This window comes from Melospiza melodia, chromosome 3, assembly GCF_035770615.1.
Source record: "Melospiza melodia melodia isolate bMelMel2 chromosome 3, bMelMel2.pri, whole genome shotgun sequence".
NCBI classification, from domain to species: domain Eukaryota; kingdom Metazoa; phylum Chordata; class Aves; order Passeriformes; family Passerellidae; genus Melospiza; species Melospiza melodia.
This window is the reverse complement of record NC_086196.1, coordinates 38922347-38941476: the sequence shown is the minus strand read 5'-3', so window position 1 is coordinate 38941476 and position 19130 is coordinate 38922347. Positions and strand designations below refer to the sequence as shown.

At 41.6% G+C, this 19130-nt stretch overlaps 1 protein-coding gene across 3 annotated transcripts in view; it reads right to left on the bottom strand.

Moving 5' to 3' along the window:
* The window catches only part of PLAGL1 (PLAG1 like zinc finger 1), a 47771-nt gene that overhangs the window by 5969 nt on the left and 22672 nt on the right, over window positions 1-19130 (bottom strand). The window contains exons 1-6 of one of the 3 annotated variants that reach the window (XM_063151380.1): window positions 13865-13990; window positions 9219-9374; window positions 8045-8157; window positions 5662-5811; window positions 2134-2253; window positions 169-665 (exon numbers count right to left, since the gene is read on the bottom strand). In XM_063151380.1, coding sequence (XP_063007450.1) covers window positions 169-665; window positions 2134-2253; window positions 5662-5751 — 707 coding nt within the window. In that variant the 5' untranslated portion in view covers window positions 5752-5811; window positions 8045-8157; window positions 9219-9374; window positions 13865-13990. Of the gene's footprint in view, window positions 1-168; window positions 666-2133; window positions 2254-5661; window positions 5812-8044; window positions 8158-9218; window positions 9375-13333; window positions 13442-13864; window positions 13991-19130 lie in introns of those variants that run through there. The other 2 variants (XM_063151381.1, XM_063151379.1) reach the window with 2 other exon arrangements.

The window sequence follows — 19130 nt, the reverse complement described above, 5'->3', positions numbered from 1 at the left end:
ACCATAATTAAGGGAGACTAGTCTCCAATTCTACCAAAACCAGTAATAATAAAAACTGAACCTCAGGGATTGACTGTCACTGGAACAACCCAAAGGAAAAAGATGTCTTCCCCCCCCACCCCACACACACACACCCCCAGTAGCAAAGGAATGCCTTCAGAGCTGTACCTGAGCAGTTTATATTTGGAAATGAAGGCTTTTGTGCATCCGTGCTGGGAACACTTGTAGGGACGCTCCCCTTTGTGCGCATAAGTGTGGACCGTGAGTTTGTCAATGGAATCAAAAATCTTCCCGCAGAGTCGGCAGGGAAAACTATCTGGCTGCTTCACTTCTTTTCCCTTCAGCAGTGAAGACCGACCATTTCTCCATTTAGGTATAAACCTCACGAGAGCACCACAAGTGCTTCCTGAGCTGGCACAGCTGAACTTTGCAGCAGAGGAACAGGAAATGGTCCCAAAGCATTGAGTAATGCTTTTGCCTAATGATGCTCCTCTCAGTTTCCCTTTGAGCTTGTTCTTTGCTTTTACAGGTCCCAATTTATTTGGTGGTCTGAACCTTGTAGGAAGGACTCGGTCCTTATGGATGCACTGGTGAGATTCCAGCAGAGCAAAAGTTGCAAAAGTGCTTCCACAGCTGGAGCATATCCAAGAGTCTACAGGCTCTTTCTGCAATGAGAACAGAGACAGGTCTTTCTTACTAAACATTCTAAGGAAGGGTCATATTCTTCTCACTCAACTTCTCCTGTGGTTTTCTAAGACCCATCATTGTCTCCTGGTGGTATTTACTTCCATGTGCTACCACCGAGTTGTTCGACTGGCAATAGATTGTGTCTAGGAGTAAAAACTCAAAGGTAAGGTAAGGCTGGCTAAATACTGGTTCATATGTTTTTGTTTAGCATTTACTGTAACAGTCCTGAGTTCTTCACCGTTGTTTATCTGTGCTTACTGAATTTCAAAGTCTCTACATTTGTTGCATTTATGAAATTACTCATAAACAGTTGTAAATTGTACTTTTATCCTTGGACTGACATAGTTTATCTGCTATTCCAGCCACACAAAAATTGAATGGGTTTCTGTACAAAAATGTAGTTTAGCCATACAGATTTCCTTGTGTCTTGTGCTGACTCCATGTTTTACCACACAGCAATGGTCAATGACTCCAGGAGAGGCTTCCTCACTTAGCTTGACATTTGGCATTAGACTTCCATTAACTGGATAAGAAACACCTTAGGTTTAGGGATCTCAAGCCTATCGTGACTTAAAGCTTTTTTTTTTTTTCCAGACAGGGTATTATTTGGAAGTATTACTTCCATGGAAATAAGAGCTCTACTGGATTCAGTTGAATTCACTTTAAATACTGACATTATAAACATTCAGATGAAAAACAATTACCAAAAAACTCCTATCACTGATGAAATATACTTCCAATTAATGCATGACCATGTACCTCCTCAACTTCATCTACCTTTTCTCATAAGTTGTTTTTCTCATAAGTAAACTGAGCTCTCCTCTCCGCTAATGCTCGTGCCTGATGCTGTGGCTCTCCCTCACCTTCCTTCTGGGGAATATTCTGAACACCTCACAAGCCTTCTTGGAACATGAATTCCTGGTTCATTTGTATTCCTGGTTCATTTGTTTCACATTCTTTCTAGATTCAGTATTGATTTCCACAGCCCTGTTTTCAACACTTAACAAACTTCTCCTATCTGTTTAAGGATTTCTGCTATGATACAGAGGGGAAGGTATTTGAATTAGTAGAGAAGGGTTACTGAACAGGAAAGACTGAAATAATTAGTGGGTACTCTGGCCAATCAGTCAGAGCAAAAGAATGAGAAATGGTGAAAAAACTCTGAGGCTTGACAGCTTGGTTATCCAAAAATTAGTGCCCATCCTAAGTCTTTCCAATACATCAAGTGGTGCCATTTACTTCTGACTGTATCTGATGGCTCCATTGGATTACAAACACAGGACAGGAAGAGCAGCCTTTCTCTGGGCAGCTGCTTAGCTAAAATTGCTAAAAGCACTCTGTGGCCTACACTTGCATCACTAGAGTTATACAAACAAAGAAAACATGTAAATAAACCATAATTTACTATGTCTAGTGATGGCTTCAATGCAGAGTAGAGGTACTTACTGCTACTGGAGGCAAAGGAGAGACATCTGATTCTTCTTTAATGAAGACTGCAGAAGCTTCCATAAATTTGGCATAATCGGCAGCATACCATACTTTCAATTCTGTGTGGGGTTCAATTGGCTGTGAATGGAAAAAACCAGCACATGTTTACTTGTGTCAATTTTCCTAAACCAAACAATAAGAAAAACAGGAGGGGCAGGGGTGTGCAGTGTTTTGTCCTTATCCAAACTGCATTTTTGACTCTGTTTAAATTATTGGTAACTTAGTTTCAAGATTCAAGCACTTTTTGAGCATTACTGCCTGCTTTCTTGATTGACATTTTCTGTTTCTAAAAGTGGAATTGTGTATGCACAGAGTTTAGAGGCAGGGGGGCCCTGTAGCAGGAGGTATGCCTCAATGCTCATAACCTTTGCTCAATGAGATACATTTGCCTGTGATGTTGAGACATCCATCGGTCTTTCCAAGAAATATCCCATGGCCATTCCTTGATGTCTGGAAGCCCTCTGGACACAACACTTAACTACAGGGTACAGGCAAAGGAAAAATGCCTTGTGAATGCACAAGATGTTGGATGCCTCCTGGACATGTTCTGCTGAGCATGGGTGCAGAGCTGATCAATATGTGCACTGCAAGGCAAATTGGCACCTTCCCCGGGCTGGCTCTGATGTGCCTGGCTTGCTGTGAGCGTGCTTTACTGTAACTCTGCCCTCCTTCCACTGAAGCCTTCCCCCACAGGATTAAAGGAGCCCATAATCTGCAGTCTCCCATCCAGTCATGCTTGCCCAAATCTCTCCTTGGACTGGACTATGACCTCTTCTGACAAATACTTTCAGTCAATAATATAGCAGAGAGAAAAGGAGAGGCATGGTTACACTCGCTGGCTAAAGATCTATTAGTTCTTTAAACGCAAAGGAGAGAACTAAACATGATTTATATGACTCCCTGACCCTGTACACAATTCTCTTCATCTATAATAAACACTATCATTGCTGCAAGAAGGGTAGAGCCAAACTGCACCACTGTACTTGTATTTTTATTTTAACTAAGATAAACATGTGCCACCAAAAAAAAAAAAAAAAAAAAAAAGGCAAACTAGCCTAGAAAGAGAGCAGCCGAGTCTTATTCCATCATAAAATCCACTTATTCTGTAATATTGGTGTGGGATAAGCATAGTAGGCAAAAGACAATGTAGATTGTGAATGCAGACAGGTGAGGGGTTAATTGTGAGTTTAATGCTGAAAACTGAATTTTGTATTCCCAGGCACAAACCTGCCTGCCAACTACAACCCCTGTGGGTTGGGTGTACATTTTGATAATACCTGGCCTAAATAAAAATGGTCTGTCCTGAATTCTCCACTCAATTAAGGACATGAGGCAGAGCCATTAAGGAGGAGGCTCATCATGCATTGTGAGACAAATGTTTAAGGATGTCTGGGAGCTTGGCCTGTGACAGCTGAGACTGATACCCACAAAAAAAAACTGCACAGCATGACACTGTCACTGCTTTCTGCCCAGCATTCCTGGACCAGCAGCCATTTCCTTAATGGAAAGCTGAGAACTGGTCAATGTGACTTTGAAGGGAGAGCAAGTGCATCAGTGTGTGAAACAGTCAAGTAATTCAAAAGCTCTAATCTCAGTAAAACTGACATTAAATATCAATATGCAAATCCACTACAAGTAGTCTTACTCTGTGCCACCAGTGACAATAAGAAAACTGCAGTGCACACATGAGACTCTCCTGGGATCAGACCAAGAGCAGTCATGGATTATTTTTATTTCTCCACAGTTCCATATCTTTTAAAGCATTTATTTCTAAGGATTGCAGTGATTAGGTCAGAAAGTAAGCTAATGGTGGTGTCAGAATGCCACTTACACATCTGCTTTAGTAGCTGTACTTTCATGTCACTGAAACCTCATTTCTTTGTAAAATAGTGGGGAAAGGAGCCAATCCTACTCCTATCTTAATCTACTTTACTAAAAATGTTTTGAGAAAGTATCTTCAGAATGAGCCCTAAGCCAGCCTCACAGCATGACCAGCAGGGTGTGCCTAAGTGTAGCACAAGGCCATCGCATTCACTGACCAGGACAAAATCTGCTGGATGCCACAGCACCCCGAACGATACCGGGACTTGGGAGAAATAAAATGCAAATAATGCCCTATGACCCACAGCACAGCAAAGGTTCCACATGCATCATCCTAGGACACTCTTTGTGTCAGTGTATAGGAGGCAACTCTTCATTAATGCCAATGTGCAGAGTTCTGCTGAAGTCAGCAGAGAGCTGGTTCAATAGAATTTAAATTATTCTGGAAATTTTAAGTTACTAGTTTATAACAACTACTTCTTGGAAAAGTTCATGCTTCCCAAATATAGTATTAGTAATCCTGTCAATTTTACAAGCATATAATGCATTTCAAATCAAGCTGAAATCTCAAATAATATGGACTGCATGAGAATCTCAAACACAACCTAAATATGTCTCAGGGTAGTATATCTATTTTATATTTTTCTTTTTTTTCTTAATAATTATGTTGATATTAATTCTAGAATCAACTATGCTCCATACTGTTATAAAAGACTTCAAGGTATGAAATGTTATTCTCTCATCACCACTATACAGTAAATATTTTTCTCACTGTGCAGGTGGAGAAACAAAAATGGAATAAAAAATGTAAATACTACTATGCCACAGAAATATGTGCCAATCTTGGATATGAAACTGAAACACTGGATTTTAATTCATAGTAACTACTTTTCACTAATATTATTTTCTTTTTTAATTTTTATGTTGCTCACAATGATATACAAGCATTATGTTCAACAGATAGATTTCTTTTTCCCAAGTGTGCAAAAGAGTTACTTCTGATTGAAACCAACTCTGCCTAAGAAAATGGCCAAAACAATAAAAACCAAGACTGTATGTTCTAGTCTCATTTATAAACATAGAGTACCTTGTTCTCTCTTTTCAAACAAAGATGCAGTTCAGAATCTCTTACATAAACTGATCATTTCATGGCAACATTGCAGTAGTCTAAGTTTTGCAGTTAAGTCTTCAGATTTAAGGAGCAAGGAAAATTGTACATGAAGATTCACTCAACACCTTGTTCCTGAGCACAGGGCAATGTGCTCAGAAAACAATTTGTGTCCAGAAATGTAATAGAGAAAGGAATTTTTTTGTTATTTCCAGAATGAAGTACTGTAGAATGTAATAATGCCAAATAATCCCACTATATACACCTTCCTGGCATTAAAGAGCATTTAGTTCAAACATTATCAGCAGGAATGCTTTTTATCTTCCCTCAGCTCAGTTTCTTCACTACCCACAGCAGCAAGTACACAACACCTTTTCCTGACAAACCCCATACACTGCTTTCTTTACTACAGATTAAATGACATTAAAGGTGGTATGTAAGTAATGATCCAGTTAGCAGAATAGAATCAATCTGTCATTGTAAAAGAGTTAATCCTTCAGAACCTTTGTCTATAAATTTCCTTTTGGATGACAGTGGAGCAATGTAGGTTTAACTACCTTGACTGTTGTGAAGTAGACTTCTCCACAGTGCTGATAAGCCACAAGAGTCTGTTCCTCTTGGTTCCGGGCTAGCCGGACAAACATCATCCAGTTTCCACAGTCCTCATTGGGAGTGTCCAGAAAGTACTTCCCTCCATCTTTCAACACCTGAAACAAAGTGGGGGGAACAGGACTAATATGATAAAACCAAGTCCTGTATAAAGACACATTAGTTTTCTTTAATTTGCAATCAGTTATCTATCTTGTCTTGGTCATATGTCCCTTGAAATCATGGTTGTTTAGAAATAGATCACTCTTAATGAACACTGAGTGCAAAAGAAAGTGAAGAAAGGATACCTGCTGAGCACCCTGCTACTAAAATAACTGTAGACCTTTGTATGTATTTTCCATTTATAGTTCATCATTTTTATGTTATATAAAGATAATATTAAGAACTAAGTGCAGGCAGGTAGAAAGATAAGCTTTATGCCTTAATCTACTTCCTGAGCACTCGATAATCTCAAGCCTCAGTGCTACCACATTTTGCATGGAACAATTGTATAGCTTGTGTTAATAAGTCCAGAGAGGTAACATATAACATAATGGCATTTTAACAGTCTTCTCTTTTTCCTCTTAACAATGCAAAAGTAAATACAAATGAACAATTGTGCCAGAATGATCTTTTTCCTTTACTTCATTCTTCCTAGATTCCCCTCCAAGAGAATGCCCCTATGAGGCAAAAACTACCGACCTCAAACAAGACTATTGCTTTTCTGCAAAAATGTCTCAAACATGGACAGACAAAGCTGCATAACTGATATCAGCACAGTTTGTATTTTTTCTACTAACCACATAACTGAGCAAGTAACTGCAAAAAAAAAGTTGCATTTTCATTGCTTCTGGGAACTATTTTATCTAACTTCATCATGTTTCTGATGAAAGCACCTGCCTGTTGGACAAGTTTGGTCACATACTCATGCTAGGGAGAAGTCAAGGCAGCTACTGCTGTCATGTAGGAAATCTGGGACTCTAATCTCCTCTTCTGAAGAAACAGTCCATTCATCAGCCAGAGCTGTGCTTATCACTGTATACTTTTAAGCAAATGGTGCTGACTGATAGAGGATAGGGTGTGGTTTACAATGGCTTGGTGAAAAGGAAGGAACTGGGTGCTTAGCTCATCCATCCATTGTTAGAGAAGTACATTTTCGGTGTCTAATCAAAAGACTGAAGATATTTAGTAATAGAGAAGAACAAACCTTTTCTGGTGTTCACATGCTATGAAAATCCCATAGAAGGACAGCATTATTTTCCTGGCAGATAATTCCCATGATTTCCATGTGCAAATCAAGTTTACAGCAACTACTGAAGTTGTTACTGCTTTGAAGCTCTCAAACTAAAGTTCAGAAGTATTTCCTCACAACACAGCGTTTTCCAGCCCCAGGCCTCTGGAGAAAGCTCAAATGAAGACACAGAGTGTGTCACAGGACAGCTGCTGCTGGTGCCTCTCTGTTTGGGGGTGAGAGGGCCTGATAGGAACTGCAAACTCTGGAAGAGCCATGATCTGTTGGGAAGTCCTGACACAGGCTGTGGCTTGACCATGGGTTCATTGTATGACACAGAGTCGTGCTCAGCCACGACCTTGACAGCAAAATGCAAAGACTGGGGCCCAGAGGACTGCAATCAACCAACTCCCAAGGAATTCCTGTGGGAAAGAATGTCCATGTACATTTGTCTAAGCTGGGCTAGTCCTGAGAGGCCATGATTTTTGCTGGATAAAGTACAAGTAATAGTGTCATGGTCCAGGTGCAACAGTCAGTACCTATGTGTGCAGCAACAGAAGGTACCAGCCCTAAATAACAATCTGATTAAACAAACTGAGGTAGTGCACTGTGCATCAAAGTCTACATATAAATTAACAATTATTACTAATTAATAACAATAGCATTTATAATAATTAAGAAGTGTTTCCCTATCTGTTTCTCCCTACTAAGCCAGTGCCTCAGTGCATATTTCTGTCACTCTCACTAACTCAGTGCACAAACTCAAACCTCCCAGTGGTATGGTGCAAAGCACAAATCCTTTTGTGTTACCTGGGAAGAAAGTTCAGTAGCCATGCTCCCTGAAAAGCTTATCAAGAGCTATCAGACTGATAGGCTTAACACCCTAGAGATGGTAAAACTAGAAAGCAGGAAACCAAACTTCTAGAAAACACAGTATACAGGAACACTTGGGTACTTCAGGTTATTCTGTACTGCCTAATAATGTGATTTACACTCATACTTACACATCAAAAGTACAAATAATGAACTAGATCAGATGGCAAATTGACTGATTAAAATACCTAAATAAGTATGAGCTGCTAAAGACACATGCACTCCATAGAAAGGCAATGGGTTTTTACCTGCAGGACTAGTCTGCTCTCATCATAGCAGGTCAGTTTTGTGGACAGTTGACCAACATAAGGGCCAAATTGTGTTCTCTTCTGTATTACTTTCTTTGCAAATACACCAAGGACTGTGAAGAAAACAAAGAGCAGTCTAATATTAGTACAGACATCACAAACTATTTCTTGTATGCTTACAGTTGTGAAAACAGAGACAAAATAGTGCAGAACACATGGATTCTTTTTCTAGACAAATAAGCCCACTAAATAATTCTAAGGTGAAGAATCTAAAAAGGATGTAAATAGGTACTGATTTTTTTTATGGGAACTACATTGAATAAAAAACTACCAAAAATCCATGACAGGATGTTAAACTGAGTATGCAACACAAACGTGTTGATACTTCTCAATCTACAAACCCATGTTGTTGTAGTTCTCTGCCTTTTGGCATAATTTGGGAGGTTGTTCTCTCCCAATAAGAGTGGAAAGAATCTATAAAAACACAGTATTAGCCTTCTTAATCATTCTGGTTATTCCATTGCCAGATCAATGGAGTGACAGCGTAGGCATCTTGTCATTCTCTGTCTGAAAAGCAATCTAGGCAGGACTAATTATACACAGGTAGCTGTGGCAAATTTGCACACTAAGAACATCGTTCCTTTGTTCATGTTTGGGCATTCAAACTGCTTTGCTTTCACAAGGAAACAACAGTCTTTCCACAATATGAACTGAAAATGCTGCAAAAGGTAAATTACCCCCCTGTGATCTCTGGAGTTTGCAGGGGGTGGATAAGGGATGTCATTTACCATTTTGTTTCTGACCTTTCATTGAATACTCTTTCCTGTTTTGCATGCTTGGGGAAAAGAGAAAAAAAAGTAGTAGTGCATGGTTGTTATTATTAAATACAAATTCAGCATTCATTAAACTTGGACTGACTGAACAGAGCTAACTGGTTGTTCACAGCTAAATGTCACACCAGCTCTGGCTAATGTCCTGCCATCAGTTGATGTGTCTGTTACCAGAAACCAGTCACAAAAAACAGTGGCTGACTGTGAGCTTTAGCTGTGCTCAGCTGAAAACAGTCTTCATAACACAAATGCCCAATGATTATGCCTTGAGTTACTCATGAAAACAGGCCAGTGTCTTTGTCTCCTTTTTTCTCAAATGTGGGAAAAAGAGCTAAAGTACTTACTCTGCTGGTTTCCAGCTCTCAGCTCCAAGACTCGCAGAGTGAGGTAGTGAGGTAGGGTGAGGCGGGCCCGGCTGGGAATGACCCTATCTTTAGCCCTGATGAGTGGTCCGTGGAGTTTGCACTCTCCTATAAGGCTTTTACCGCAATCCTCACACCCTACAAATCCAGAAAAGGGAACCTGTTACTAAAAATGACCAACTGCTTTCCAATTCTGTCTCTTCTAATTTTGTCATCTTGAGAACACATCTGGAATTACGAATGCTTTTCTTCACATCAGTCTTCTACATTAGGTAGTGAAAAGATTATCTGCAAATCAAAACTAAACAGGGAAGGTTTAAAATAACACCTCCAGTTTGTGCATTCTCTCCTGAGCAAACTGGTGCGTCTCGACCTCCAAAGATTTATACATATTCTCATTCAGGTGCCTTTAGAGACTAGGATGGGAGCAAAACTGGACTTCAGTGCCTGCCCAGCTGTAAAGATGAATGTATTTATACAGAAATGTGGACAAAGTTGTTAGCAATAACCTAGGTAAGGCTGATCCCTTCCAACCTTACCCATTCTGTGACTAAGAAATTCTGAAATTTGCAGAGATCCAAGGAATGCAAGAAAGACTTTGTGTCTGCTGCACAGACCATTCTCAGCAGAAGATGAGACCCTCAGGGTACCATGAGAAATGAGTATGATGGGTCCTACAGCCACAGCTCAGTTGACAATCATGCAAGGGCAGCCTCCTCATAGGCTGCTCTGCCTGTGGAAGGAAGGAAAAGGGGCACACTGCATCTCCCAGCTGTTGGTTCCCAATAATGACATCTGCAGGCTGAACACATGGACCATCCAGAGAACCCATTAAAGAGAAATACACGTCTGCAAACTGACTTTCCCCCAGCACAGTGAGATATTTTTGGTTCAGTGCAGCTCAAACTGGTTGCCAGGGAAACTCATACAGAGCAGTGACAAAACTGAGCAATGAGACTTTCCAGCAGAAGGTCATCTCAGCACTGGTGTCACACAGGGCGATGGGAAAAAGGGGACTTGTTGCACAAAACCTTTTTATAGACAGTAGAAGCCAAACCAGTGAGCCAACAATGCTTTACGACTGAGTTAAAAAGAAAAGCTGATATTGGTCATCCATGACTACCTCATTTTGTTTTCCTTCTGAAAACTCTGCTGAGCAAGTCTATTCAGTAAGTGACAATACAGAGCAGAGGAGGGGAGCCAGAACAGCCAGGAGAGCCCAAGGGAACACTGCAGCAGGAGAGGTGAGGCTTCATCACAGGCAGGGGATCATAACCAAGGGGCATCAAGGGCTCAGGAGACACTGCCGGGGGAGACATCAGAGATGGGCTTGGAAAAAGGACAGCAGCACCAGAAATGTCATATTCAGGGTACCCCAAAAAGGTTTCTGTTTGTAAACACAAGCAGGCACTCGACTAAATCATGCACCTTGAGAGTCTAGTCCAAAATCTCCCCAGATAAGCCTAAAGTGTTCCTACCTACTGCTTTGGGCTCTCCATCAACTCCAGCTGAGGACATAGATAGACTTGTGTGTTGGGCAGGCTGTAAGCACTACAATAGTCAGTATTTTTCAATAATTTGTGGACTAATGTGGAATAATAATTTCAATAATTTGTGGACTAATGTGGAATAATAATTTCAATAATTTCTTCTTCCGTGCCTTCCAGGCTACCCACCTGCACTGTGAATAGCTCAAAATTAATCAAATTACTTGTTTTTGCTAGTGCTACAGATAAAGAACATGCCCCCTACAGCCATCACTTAAAATGCACAAAAAGCCCAACAATGTAGCTGCCAGGTATATTTTTCTTGTTATACATTTGTTTATGTACCCAAAAGCCCTTTACAGCTGCAAGGCTGCAAGAAAATAAAAATATTTCCTTGGTGACTTAACTTAATTGGCTTTTAAATAAATTCACCCTTCTGAGGGCAACAAAATTATGAGGGCTTCCTGAGCTTGCTTGGAATAATAGTGACTTTGTCTCAAGTCAAACAGCTCCTGCTTGGAGAGTCATTGTATGCAAACGGCCGAAACACATTACCAAAAGCAAAATGGAGACAAAGAACCGCTGTTGGAGGAAGGATGTGTCTAATCATAAGTACACGACCTTATCAATCTATGCCATTCCTCTGTGATTCATCACTAGCAAGCTCCTGAGCAAACCTTCCAGCTGCCCCAAGGCAGTGCCCACCTCCGAGGCTCCAGGGTGGGCAGCTCCCAGGAAAGCTGGAAAGGGAAAGCAGCGGGAAAAGGACATCCCTTGAATCAGCTTCCAAATTCTCCATCAGCTAACCCACCTTGGTCCTCCAGATCCAGGACATAAGGTCTGAAATGATTCACACATGGGCAGTAGAGAGGCTCTCCTCTAAATTCAGGAACCACTTTGCATCTAACCGGGTGTTGAGCAAGGGTCTCCATGCTGAGCAGCCCCACAGCACACCTCAGCAGCAGCAGCAGCAGCAGCAGCACAAAAACATCAGCCAGCCCTGCACCAAACTACCTGCAGAGCTGGAAGCACTACTGAGCACCTCAATAGCCAGCATGGCCTGGGATTCTGACCTGGCACAGCTGCCCAGCACCTTGAAATATGAGATTAGCTCAGTTGGTTAGAGCATGGTGCCAACAACACCAAGGCTGTGCGTTCAGTCCCTGTACACCTAAGAGTTTGACTTGATCACACTTGTGGGTCCCTTCCAACTCGAATATTCAGCAATTCTGTGAAATATCCAGAGCTGTCCAACACTTCGTCTAAGGTTTTCTATGTATACAGGTCATGAAGATATCTAGAATGACTTAAGTTATTAAATAACAGGCATACAGGATTTACATTCACTACAAGCATTTCTGACACCATACCAACATCTTAGTACCCTGAGTGCAAATTTACTGTATTCTAAAAATTGCCAGGTGTACCAGAAAAACAGGATTAGAACACTGCAAATAGAATAACTTTAAGAGCTACTGAAGGAAACTGCGATCTTTGTAATTTCTCTCCCCCAAACTAACAGTGCAAAACTGTCAAGTTCACATTCCTTCTCAGAGACAATTACAGGCCAAGTAACGATCCTTTATGCTTCAATGCTAAATTACAGATGCCATTGACAAAGGAGTGTACATAGAGCCACAGCACAGAGTTTGTAAAGCTCACACAGATTTTATGCCACTTTTTAACTTGGCTAATTAAGTAAAATATATTTTTTCAACAATAGCTTCAGAACACACTCAAACCTGTTCTGAAATAGGGGTTCATCCAGCTATGGAAACAACACACACTTTGTTGTACTAGCACTAGAAATGAAAAACACTTGGTCAGAAAAATTACTTTCTGCAAAGAATATTTCTTCTGCTTTTTGCTAGGCACGTTAATACCTCGACACTTTTTCAGTTTCCTTGCTCCCTTAAATTGTATTTACACAAATAAAATTAATGGATTCGAGGTCATGTGCAAACATGCAAGAAAAGTAAAGTAAAACTGCCACTATTCTTTTGCTTTGTTGTGATTTAGATGAGTAGGCAGCAAAAAGAAATAAACAAGATTTACAGGAGTTACAAGCTGTTAAAAACTAGACCGTGTCATTTACTACATCCTTAGAAAAACAATGCTATATTGTCCCCTAGAGGGTACTTCCTCATTCTTCCTCTGTCCTCTCAATGATTCTGAAAAAACTCCAAATAATGCCTTTTTATCTATCTGTATATAAAACTGCACAAGCTAATAGATCTTGCAGTTAAGATTTTTATTTTGCTGGACATCCTGCAGCAGAGGGGAGGCAGGTATACAGAAGAGCCCAACCCTGGAGCAGGTGCAGGCTCTGACCAGGTTGCAGGAGCGCAGCCACCACCTCAATCACACAGACAAACCATGGAGGGGCTAAGGGAAGGGTGGGTACATCTCCCCAACACCCCCAGCTGGTACCCCTGCACCTGAATGCCTCTGCTCCCACTTCTGCCACATATTGGGAGGCATGGTTGGCAGCAGCCACCCCCTGGCTTTCCCCTGCTCTTTGGGCCATCACAAAACTGAGACCCGCTGCCCGCAGGATGCGCTCCCACCCCATGAGCTGGCTGGACACTGGTGGCTGTGAGTGTGGCTCACCTGTACCGGCCTCACCATGCTGGTGCTTCGCCCCAGTCCAGGTCTTGGTGACACTTCTCCTTTGCTGCAGCCCCAGCTGCCAGCCTGCCTCGTCCTCCACACAGCTCTGGGGCCACCACCCTGCACTGGGACAAGCTCCCGCAGCCAACAGTAGCCAAGCCGGCACGGCAGCTTGGGCAAGCTGGGCAGCACAGTCAACAAACTGGTTTCCAAAACAGCAGCAGGGCTGGAGCACTGTGCCACCCACCCCCAGAGGCACAGGCCCGGCCTCGGGGAGAGCTCATTAGTGTGGGCGAGCAGCCACGGGCTGCGGTTCCACAGAGCCCCGCTGCACAGATAACGGGAGCTATACATAGCCATGCCAGGAACTGCAATCACTGTCCTGACAGCTCACACATGCCACCCGAGCCTCAGCCAGTCAGCAGCAGAACGTCGCTTCTTAAACCCAGTTTGCTAAAAACTAGATGCCTATCAGGACCTCCTCCCTGCCTTTTCCTCCCACCCCTGCTTTCAAGTGAGACTCTACAGTACCTGAACATTTCAGCGGCCCACAAGATGCCTGCGGTGCAATTACGTCCCCTGTGAAGGCAGAGGTAAATAATTTCTTTTCAGTTGTCCACTTGGAGCAAATGCACCCTGTGAGAAATGATCAGAGGCTGAGCAGACCTTGGCATGTGCTGTGCTGTTTTGCAGCATTAGAATTAGCTCCCATGCGCAGAGGGAACAAAGATCAGTGTACACAAGCAGTTGAAATCCTAGCCTAATTACAATCATAAGATTTGCATAGCAAACAACAGTAATTTATTCCAGAGTAAAACTGTAGCACTCCGTTAGCCTTGTTCAGCCTTCACAGAGAGGAACGCTGCAAAAACACCTCCTGGATATTTTCTGAAGTACATTGCACAGGCCAGTCTTGGTTCTCTTAGCCAAAGGTGTACGAAGGTTTCCAGCCCGAGGTCTGTTCTGCAGCACTCTGTGCTGGAAAACTTGAAATCCTTGTTCCACAATTTATTTGGCAAAAAATTCAAAGTACTCAATTAGCAAACAGTTATTTTCCCATTATTGTGGGCCACTGACACACATTTTCTCTGAAAAAAAGTTTATGAAAGAAGCCTTATAGCCTAAGTTGGATGTGCAAAACAAAGCTTTTAACTGATTAATAATTGTTTCTATTTATATTGAAGCAAAATAGAACTTGTCATAATTACCAGAATTCAGAATAATTGTATTCAAATCCCATTAACTTCTGATATTTTATTATGCTAAATTGTCTACAGAATGATCTTTACTTGTTAACTGGAAAAACTGATCCCTAGTCCAGAATCAAAACAGGTGAACATTTCCTCAATGTCTCCTTTTCATCTCTTTTCTATGTCATACAACAAAACCTTGTATTAGCAGAGACGTACAACTGCTCAGCTCTGCATGGAAAAAAAGAAAAAATACATAAATCAAGAAAGCCCACTACAGGCTGACTTTGCAATCATAATCATTCACCTGAATAAAGACTTGCACTTCTGTGCATGACACTGTATTATTTGGAAAGCAGGTGCAGTGTTTTCCACAACCTGGCACCCAAAAATAACACCATCCTGACAAGAAAATGAAAAAAAAAAAAAAAAAAGGGAGGCAGATTTTTACTCCTGTGTGCTTGAGAGGAAACTTTAGATTTCAAGCAGAGTCCCTCTGTCTTTGACACACAGAAACCCTGAAGCCTTGCAGCCCCTACCTGGTGGCACCACCAGCACAGAAACTGTGGACACGCTGCTGGGGCAATACTGGCCCCTTAGCAAGGCCTTGTGCTGCCATGCCAAGGGTTTCTGGTGAGAGGATGGGAGCTCCTGAGACAAAGGTGAAGGGTGGAGGAGTCCTGGTCCTGCTCAGGCATTAGTGGCACCCTGCACGTAAATGCCTACTGCTCTTGCGGCCCCCTCCCTGGGAAGGAGAACAGTAGGTGGTTTGCAAACATCCCAGAAATCATTCTGAACATTAAAGATAGTCATGGGAACATGACCTCACTCTACTAAAATGTAAAACTTTAAAAAGGAGTTACTATATTTGGAGACAGAAACAGAGAAAGAGAACAGCAAACATGCCTCACTGCCACCCCACCCCATACATTCAGTCAGACCTGCAAGTCAAGCTGATTCCCTAAAACCCAGCACTGCAGGTGAACCTGCCCCTCAAGCACCCTGACCCAGCCTCTGATGTGCTGTGACACCTTCCCTCACCTCACCTCCATCCTCCCTGTGCTTGTCTTTGCTCCCAAGAAGAATGAAGATTTGGAAGAAGAGTTACACCCTTGGGTTTTCAGCAGTGGGAGATCATCAGTCAAGGCACCTGCTCCTTCCTCACAGCACTATGATCCTGACCAGCTGCTCTTATGGAAGAATGCCTCTAGAAGGGTGGCTCAGCACTTATCTGACTGTAAAGAAACCTCACACAAAGCACATGTCCATTCTTCTGGCACAAGTTCCAATATGTAAATTCCTCCAAGCTGCAGAACAATTTGTTATACAAACACATACAAGATAACAAACACTATGATTCATTACTCGTTCCTAATAGGGAGCAATCACGACGATAATCAAGCTCATCTGGGAACAGTAAGTCTTTCACCTGGTGGGCATGAAGTACTACAACAGGCATAGCCCAGAGGAATTTAAACAGCTTTCAGTAAAAAGTCAGTCTCACACCAATCCCAATGAGGCTTTCTACTGTGCTCGTTTTGTCTAGCAAATCTGAGGAGCAAAACAGATAGAGAAACCTCAAGGAGCACAGCTGGGCTATGGAATTCAGCAGTTCTGGCATGTTCCCATGAAGGCTGTGCAGCAAAAGCACACCTGTGCTCTGCTGCATCTTACAAACTCCACAGAAAAAAGTTACCTTCACTGCCTGAACACCTGAAAAGGCTTAACACGTCTTTCCTGCAAAACTAAAGGAGAAAAAAAGCCCCAACAAACCAAACAGGAGGGAAAGTATGTAGGTACAAACTTCACTGTAGTCTGATCAACTTGTTTACCAAAGCTCTTGGTATGTTCATTCATCTAAAAATGACCTGAGGTCAAAAAATGCATTGATTGATTGAAAGCTAATTTAAAAAATAATCATTTTCTAGTTATTCTTGGGATAAAACTTAGGTGTCCCATTTCCAGTACACCACATGGGGTTTGGTTGTTATCAGAACCCATACACATAAATGAGCACAGTTCAAGTGAAGTCACCTCCCGTAGTTTACATGTAATAGCTTCTAATCAGTGCAAACAAAGAGACTTCTCGTTCTGCTGAAAGCTGAGCACATTTCAAACAATCATATTGAAAAATCCAGTTGGATTTTCCAGCGGTTTTTTTTCCTTCTCTCCCTCTCCCTCCACTGTCTTGGCATGAAGTCATATAAAATTCGATCCAGAAACAGGGAAGGAGGTTAACAGCAAATTCACAGAAACAACTACTACTTTTTGTGAGGAAGAACCTGAGCCAGCATAGCATGGTCCTATGAAATGCCCAGCAAAAAGCTCTCTGAGAGGGAAGCTTTTCTGTTGCACTCTGCAACTCTTCCCCAGCAGCCAGCAGCAGTCCAGCCTGGTGCAAGGCTGTGGCTCCTTGTCTGTGACACCTTCTGCTTGCTTTAGGTCTTCACTGGCACTGTCCAAACTGCCCTGCTTCTATACTGTAGATGGCAAGACTAAAATCCCCCTGTCACAGAAACAGAGACAGCCACCAGGAGAGTCATATTCAAACTGCTCATAGGCACCCTGTGGCTCCTGGGCTGCATGTTGGACCCCCTAAACTGCATCTCTCACACCACAAATTCTACCTACCACAGCAGAAGCACTTTATCTATCTCAAGCACTTTCCTTTTGGAGAGATTTTTTGGCAGGACAGTTGATTTATTTTAGTGTGAGGTGTTTTAGTGGAAAATGTGAATGCTACTGTGGCAGTTTAACACAGACACCAGAATCGTCCACCTTTGTAATAGCAGAAAAAACCTCATATAATAGATCTTCCTAAATGCATATATGTATAAATACACATCCACACAGCCACACACACACCACATTAAGTGCACTAATACTGTCAGCAGGTTTATTGATGGCAGGTCAACACCACAGTTTGAACTCTGATAAAGGAAGTGCAGCAATTGTAATAACTAAAGCTTAGTTTCGATTAGTTGAAATATTTCCAAGCCTTGCAACATTCCCTTAAAAGGGAACCCCAGACTGGGTCTCTTGCTCCTTCATTGAACTTGGTTGTCAGTGGCCAGCAAATCCAGATGTTGCATTGAAGAGACTGGTGGAAAACTTGGTGAAAAAGCTACCTCTCATAAGGAAACCAGCCCAAATCAATTCTTTATTTTCCATTGGTGACTTTCAACATGGACTTGAGGGAACTTTACCAGCAAAGACATTAGCAGCTGGGACATATTTCCACTTTGGAGCAGGTAACATGAGTTTACTGTAGAATGCAAAGAGGAAGCATGGCATGCAGAGTGTAGAGATACCACATTCATCCCGTGGCTGCAGAAGCTGATGTCTTTAGAGGCACATACAACAACATGAAGCAAGTACAGCTACTGGGAATCAAAGTGCAGTGCTGGCACCCCAGGACCCACTTCTGCAGGTATTAGTCTGTGCACATGGCTCCAGTGATGTGCAAGTAGCCACATTATGGAAGAAAGAAGTCCATGTGGAGAAGTGAACACATAGACACTTAGGACTGATCAGGGCTGAGACCTTGGAGTCCTAAAAGAATACTCCAGTCCATATTACATTCAGTAGAAGCTATTATTAAAACTGGAAAATTAGTTAACTTCCTCAGTGAGCCATCCAAACTTCCTGCTGATATTCCCACTCACCCAAGAGAAAAAAAGTTGGTTTTTTTTTCTTCTCAATGAACCCTAAAGTATATATCTAAAATACCAAAATGAAGGAGTCATCTTTTAAAAGAATTGGCTTTTGTAAATGAAGGATCATTAACAGCTTAGCAGAACAGCTTTAGTTCCTACTATGCATCCCCTTCATAACAGACAACTTCTGTTATTCCTTGCTTCATTTCCAACAGGAAAAGCATGCTTGATTCCCAGCCTCTCTGGGAACAACATGGGTAGGACACTCTCATCCTTAGCCTTTATGACCCTGTTAAATTATTTTCCTCTTTTAAGGCATGAAGTGATTTCTTTAAAAAAAAACACATAGGCATTGAGAAGCTCTGCTGCTGAACAGAGACAAAAATTTATCTCTGTGAAAAAATACTCACATGTGCAAGTATCATGCCTGTGTTTCCATTTACTCATTTTCTTTTTCCTAAGATCCAACATTTATTTTTTTCCTACAAAAAATATTTTTATGGGGAACCATATGATAATTAGCTAATGTCTTGACTGATATTGTAATAAAGAAATTATCTCTACCTGCACTTCTTCAACAGACCGACTAAAAAAGGCTGATAAGATTGGCAGCAACAAATTAGACAGCAGTGTAGTACATTTTCCTTACAATAACTATTCTCCTGAGGCACAAGAACAGCCCTGTAAGACACAGAAATACAAAGTAGATGATTATATATTATTATAAGAGAATTGCATAAGAGTTGCAAAAATTTGTGGATTTAAAAAAATTGCAGATTTTTTCTATAGATTAAGCTCTCCACTCAGATTATAAAGTATCTCCATACAGCTATATTTATTCTGCTGAGAGTCATCTTAGTTTGAGATCAAATAAAATTCACTTTTTATAGATTTCTGATTAATCTGTAGTTTTAAAAAAAACTTTGCAAAAGTTACACGCACACACACAAA